This window comes from Ambystoma mexicanum, chromosome 1p (genome assembly GCF_040938575.1).
Source record: "Ambystoma mexicanum isolate Mex_15411 chromosome 1p, UKY_AmexF1_1, whole genome shotgun sequence".
NCBI lineage: Eukaryota > Metazoa > Chordata > Amphibia > Caudata > Ambystomatidae > Ambystoma > Ambystoma mexicanum.
In genome coordinates this window covers 1,038,334,019-1,038,339,180 of record NC_090921.1, presented here as the reverse complement: position 1 = coordinate 1,038,339,180, position 5,162 = coordinate 1,038,334,019, and the positions used below count along the sequence as shown (strand labels likewise).

The window sequence follows — 5,162 nt, the reverse complement described above, 5'->3', positions numbered from 1 at the left end:
GTTGCGATGGTCGGTAAGTATCGTGACCAGGTGTCATGCCCCCAAGAGATGGTGTTGCCATTCTTTGAATGCTTTTTATGGCAAGTAGTTCTTTGTCAGTTACCGCGTAATTAAGTTCTGCCAGATTAAACTTTCAAGACCAAAGGGCTACCGGGTGTAACTGGTTGGTGTTAGGATCCTTTTGGGAGAGTACTGCTCCCATGGCCACGTTGGAAGCGTCTGTTTTTACCAAGAACGGGAGTTCTGGATTAGGATGCCTAAGTATGGGTGCGGTAATAAAACATTGTTTCAACTGCTGAAAGGCCTCCTCGGCTTCGGTGGTCCAATGCGAAAATGCGATTTTTGTGGAGTAACGATATGGGATGAACAATCTTAGAGAAGTCAGCTATGAATCTCCTATAAAAGTTAGCGAAGCCTAGGAAACTCTGGACTGTCCTGATTGAAGTGGGCGAAGGCCATTGTAGTATTGCTTCCACCGTGCGGTTGTTCATTTGAATGCCCTGGGGCCTGTGTATGTATTCAAGGAACTCCACCGTGGTCACATAAAAAGCACACTTTTCGATTTTTGAGAAGAGATGGTGCTGGCGTAACTTTTCTAGGACTGCTCGTACGTGGTGCACATGCTTCTCAATAGAGTCAGAATAGATCAAGATGTCATCTATGTACACCATAGCACAGATGTCGAGTAGTTCTCTTAACACATCAGTCATGAAATATTGAAATGCAGCTGGTGTATTGCACAGCCCAAAGGGCATGACCGTGTACTCATACAGCCCAAACTTGGTGCGCAAGGCCGTCTTCCATTTGTCCCCGGCCTTCACGCAAACCAAATGGTAGGCTCCTCTAAGGTCCAATTTTGTGTAAATCTTTGCCTCCTTCGCTTGGTCCAATAGCACGGGAATCAGGGCAAGGGATACCGGTTCTTTATGGTGATTTTGTTGAGCCGTCTATAGTCTATGCAGGTTCTGTGATCCCCCTCCTTCTTGGGGGCGAAGAAGAGGGCTGATGAAACAGGAGACTTGGAAGGCCATATAAACCCGTTGACCAGGTACTGATCTAGGTATTCCCGTAGATGCTGGTTTTCCTTTTCAGTAAGGGCATAAATGCGGCTAGAGGGGAGTTGTGCACCTGGAACCAAGTCAATCTGACAATCATAGGGCCTATGGGGCGGTAAGGTATTAGCTTGCTCCTTGTGAAAAAGTCTTGAAAATCTTCATACTCAGGAGGCAGCTAGGCAATGACTCCCAGTATAGTTCCTGGTGATGTAGTTACTGGTCCTGGGGTTATTGAAGCAGGATAGCAGGTTCTGTTACATTCGGCTGAGAATGTCACAGAATGAGTACGACAGTCAATGGCTGGGTTGTGACACATCAACCAGGGCATTCCCAGGATTAGTTGTAATTGGGGAGCGTTGATGAGGTCGAAAACAATATGTTCCTGATGGCCGGCATGGCATAACAATACAACAGTTCCAGTACATTGGGTCACTGGCCCGGATGACAACTGCGTCCCATCCATGGACAAGATATGGTCAATACTTTCCCGTTTCTGAATGGGCACACCTATGCGCCTGGCCACTGTGATGTCCATGTAGTTACCTACTGCCCCACATTCGATGTACGCTTCCAGGGCGTGCATCCGTTGTGGCTGCTCAGGGCATAATAGGATAACTGGTGTTGTAAGATGCGAGACCGCGGACGTCTCTCCTTTTCCCGACAATCCGGTCTCTACTCTTGTCGAGCCATGCAGTTTCACGGTGGCTCCTCCACTTCTGGTGTGGTTTCCATGACTCCTAGTGATCTCCGGGGTGCTTTATTTGGGCAAGCCTTTAGGAAATGTCCTGCTTTTCCACAGTACAAATACAACTGTTTCCTGCATCGCTCTTTTTCTGCCTTGGTTAACGGGCCTCTTATACATCCCAATTGCATTGGTTCAGGCATGTAATCGGTGGTCCGTGGTGTTTCTCAAGGTCGTATGTACAGAGGTCGATTCTCAAAATGGGACCGGTCAGACTTCCTTTCTTGTAGACGATGGTCTAGCTGGACTCCTAGGTCTATGTAGTTCCGAACAGCGTTCCGGTGGTTTCACCACTTGTGCTAGAACATCTTTCAACTCACTTTGCAGTCCTCTGTAGAACAAGGTAGTCCGTTTATCTTCGGGCCAGTTGGTCTCGGCCACCAGCTGATTAAATGTGGTTACCCTAGCAAGTCCTGATACCCTTGTTGAAGGGCTAACAACTCCCCATCCAAGGTGTGTCCTCAGGTATGACGAGAAAAAAGCTTGTCCATTTCCTGTTGGAAGTTGACGAAGTTATGTAGAACAGGGTCATCCCGATCGACTAATGGTATGGACCAGCTGGTTGCATGTCCGCCGAGGTAAGACAAGACGAAGGCCACCTTGGTCTGGTCCATCGGGAACGCCCCTGGGCGGCATAGAAAATGGAGCTGACACTGAGTCATGAAGACACCATACTTCAGGGGGTCTCCCATTAACCTTTCTGGTGGGGCCAAAGGGATGGTGACAGGAGTGGTCACCTGTATCTGGGATGCTGCCGCTGAATCTCCATCAGCTGGACCAGGCAAAGGGGTCTGTCCAGCTTGAGTTCTCGTAAGGCGCTTTGCCAGTTTCTCCGTTCTCTCCCTGTTCACTACCAGCTCTTTCCTCATAACAGTAGTCTCTGCGCGTGCAGCGCGTGCAGCATGTACCTCGGCCCGTAAGTCGCCCAGCAAGGCGGCTAGCTGATCCACTTCTGAAGCCATGGCACTTGGACAGAGTAGTAACGTGGGCTTAGCGTTCTGTAACGCTTACCTCTGGGGCCCTGCAGGAGTGCCTGGTTCAGTCTGTCGGCGTTCTCAGGTCCGGTCTGTCGGCGATCACCTGCCCCCCTTGCAGTTGGCCCAAAACACTACTTTCCCTCTGCTCACTGCAGGTTATTACCCAGTGGTCAGAGAGTTGGGAGTGATTCGGTTTGATGGATGGATCCTGGGGCACATCGTGCTGCCGGATCTCTGTTTCAGTTCTCCGGGTGAATAAATAGTAAATCCCAGCTCTTTCACTGGACCACGGTGACTCAGGCCAGCTGTAGCACACCAGATTGCCTTGTTGCCTTGAGTTCTTATGGGCACAGCTTGCACTGGTTAATGTCCTGGAACCGGCAATGGTAAGTAGCAGTGTGCCAGCGTACCGTCTTATGGTCAGAGGCACGCGTTTGTTCTTTCACGTTCAGGAATAGTCTAATATTGTTCTTATCCCCCTTCTAGGACCGCTCTGCTGAAACTACAGAAAACCGGAACCTTGCAGCAGAAGGTCAATGGCAAGAGCAGACCAAGGAAAGTGCTGAATTGGAGGGGGTTGGAAGGGTAATGTGGAATGTCTGTTCTCACCCTCCTTGTTATTGTTTATATTATAGGTGCTGCGGAATCCCGGGATGCAGCAGAAGAATATGCTGACGGTTCGCGGAGGAGCCCGTGGTGAAGGCGGGGTCGGAGAGGGAATCCCAAAGCTGCTCCTGATGACGCCGAGCCGCTTCTGAAGAGCCGCGGGGGATCCGGACGAATTCGCACACACCCGAGATGGGATACAGGTACGGCCGTGTGTTGGAGCTGGTTACTGGAAGCGCTGAAGTCCTGAAGCTGGATGCACGCGGGGAACAGGTAGGAAGAGCTGGTAACGAGCAAGCGTCACGCTGATCCCCAGCCGAAGAAAACGCTAAGCGCTGGGTGTGGCCCAGGGCGGAGTTTATATACCCTGGGCCCACCCAGCACCACTAGACCACCAAGGATTCTTGCATATCAGGCTCTTCGGGGGCCATGTTGTGTACAGTTAAACATCCCGACCTGGGGGCCATCTTGATAGGGGCAGCTGCCTGGGAATAGCTGTTCTTGCGTCACTCAGCTACCTTCTTGGACCAGCTGCCAACAACACTACCGGGGGAAATCATGACATTGTTCAATAAAGAGCCTTAAACTGTGATCACTTGTCTGTCTTGCTTGTCTCCATGAGTTCCTCACACTGGTTAGCTCTTTGTTGGAGCCACGTCACCAGTTCTTCCTGGGGTGTTAGGTCGATGCATTAAAAGAGAATGTTCTCTCTGCTTCCCTTTCCGCTCCCTGCTGTCGTGCTATTCCTTCATAGGGTCCCCGGCCACACGGTATCACACAGTTAATGTACTGCTTGGTCCACCTCCTCGAGGTCATGCCACCGTCGGTCGGTTTACAGCTTCCAATCAGGCCTGATCTGGGTCAGCCTGAAAAAGACCCCTGCAGTCTACTGTCAGCGTCCTTCCGACCGGAGGTTTGCTTCCCCGATATAGGTTCTTGCTCCCAGGTTTGAACTTCGCGGGTCTGCCCGGCTTTTACACCTGCTTCACCTCTCATTGGGTCCTTTCTCTATTTTTATTTCCTTCAGGTGGGTCCACCCCAGCCGAGTGTCAGTCTTTTGTTTGTGTCGATTGGGCTTCATGCCTCCTTGAGGCCACCATTTCCCAGTACCTTCTGTAATTGCCAAAGGTATTGTTTGTATAACTCCATCAACCTTCTTCACAGTACTCCTGGGTGATGACTTGGGAGCAGACTGTATGTCCGTTTTGGACTTCCTGATCTTTATGGTATCAATATTTACCAGAGGAAAGGAAGGAGTATTACAATAGCATACGGTAGTGCTTTCAGATTGTTTCTCCGACTTTGTGTATTTCATAGACTCAAAGGCAAGAGGTTTAGGTAGTTCCATCACAGAATGGGGGAAGTCGTCCCCATGAGGGGAGTCTCTCTCTGTAAGGTCCTGCTTTCTGCCACCCCTAAGGGGAATGTTGCGTAGCAGGCTCACCTCCCTAGCCTCACAGGGAAGGGGTCCCCCTGGCGAGAAGTGACATGATCCCATGATCGTTACACCACCCAGAGGTTCAGTCTGAGGTAGTGGATATGCCTTTCGATGGAGAGGACCTTTTGATAAAAAGGTCGATCACACGCTTCAGGCCATCAAGGCCTATACTGATACAGCTCCTTCCCTTGGTATGCTCCAGCAACTGATCAGTCCTTTCACACAAGCAAGGCACATTTTTCCCAGATGTCATGTGACTACAGACCCTCCGATCAGTCACAGTTGTTCTGTTCCAACACATACTTACATATAGCTATATGGGGAAGTTCCAGGCCTACCGAGGG

At 50.4% G+C, this 5,162-nt stretch overlaps 1 protein-coding gene across 1 annotated transcript; it reads right to left on the bottom strand.

Moving 5' to 3' along the window:
* Positions 1-2,258: 2,258 nt before the first annotated feature.
* On the bottom strand, positions 2,259-2,759 carry LOC138520368 (protein LDOC1-like). Its single transcript, XM_069632788.1, has one exon. It carries the CDS (start codon positions 2,757-2,759, stop codon positions 2,259-2,261), a length of 501 nt encoding a protein of 166 aa, XP_069488889.1.
* Between the last annotated feature and the right edge of the window lie 2,403 nt (positions 2,760-5,162).

Bases quoted from the DNA above. Each gene is read 5' to 3' on its own strand.
- LOC138520368 (XM_069632788.1), bottom strand. From the start codon at position 2,759: ATGGCTTCAGAAGTGGATCAGCTAGCCGCCTTGCTGGGCGACTTACGG.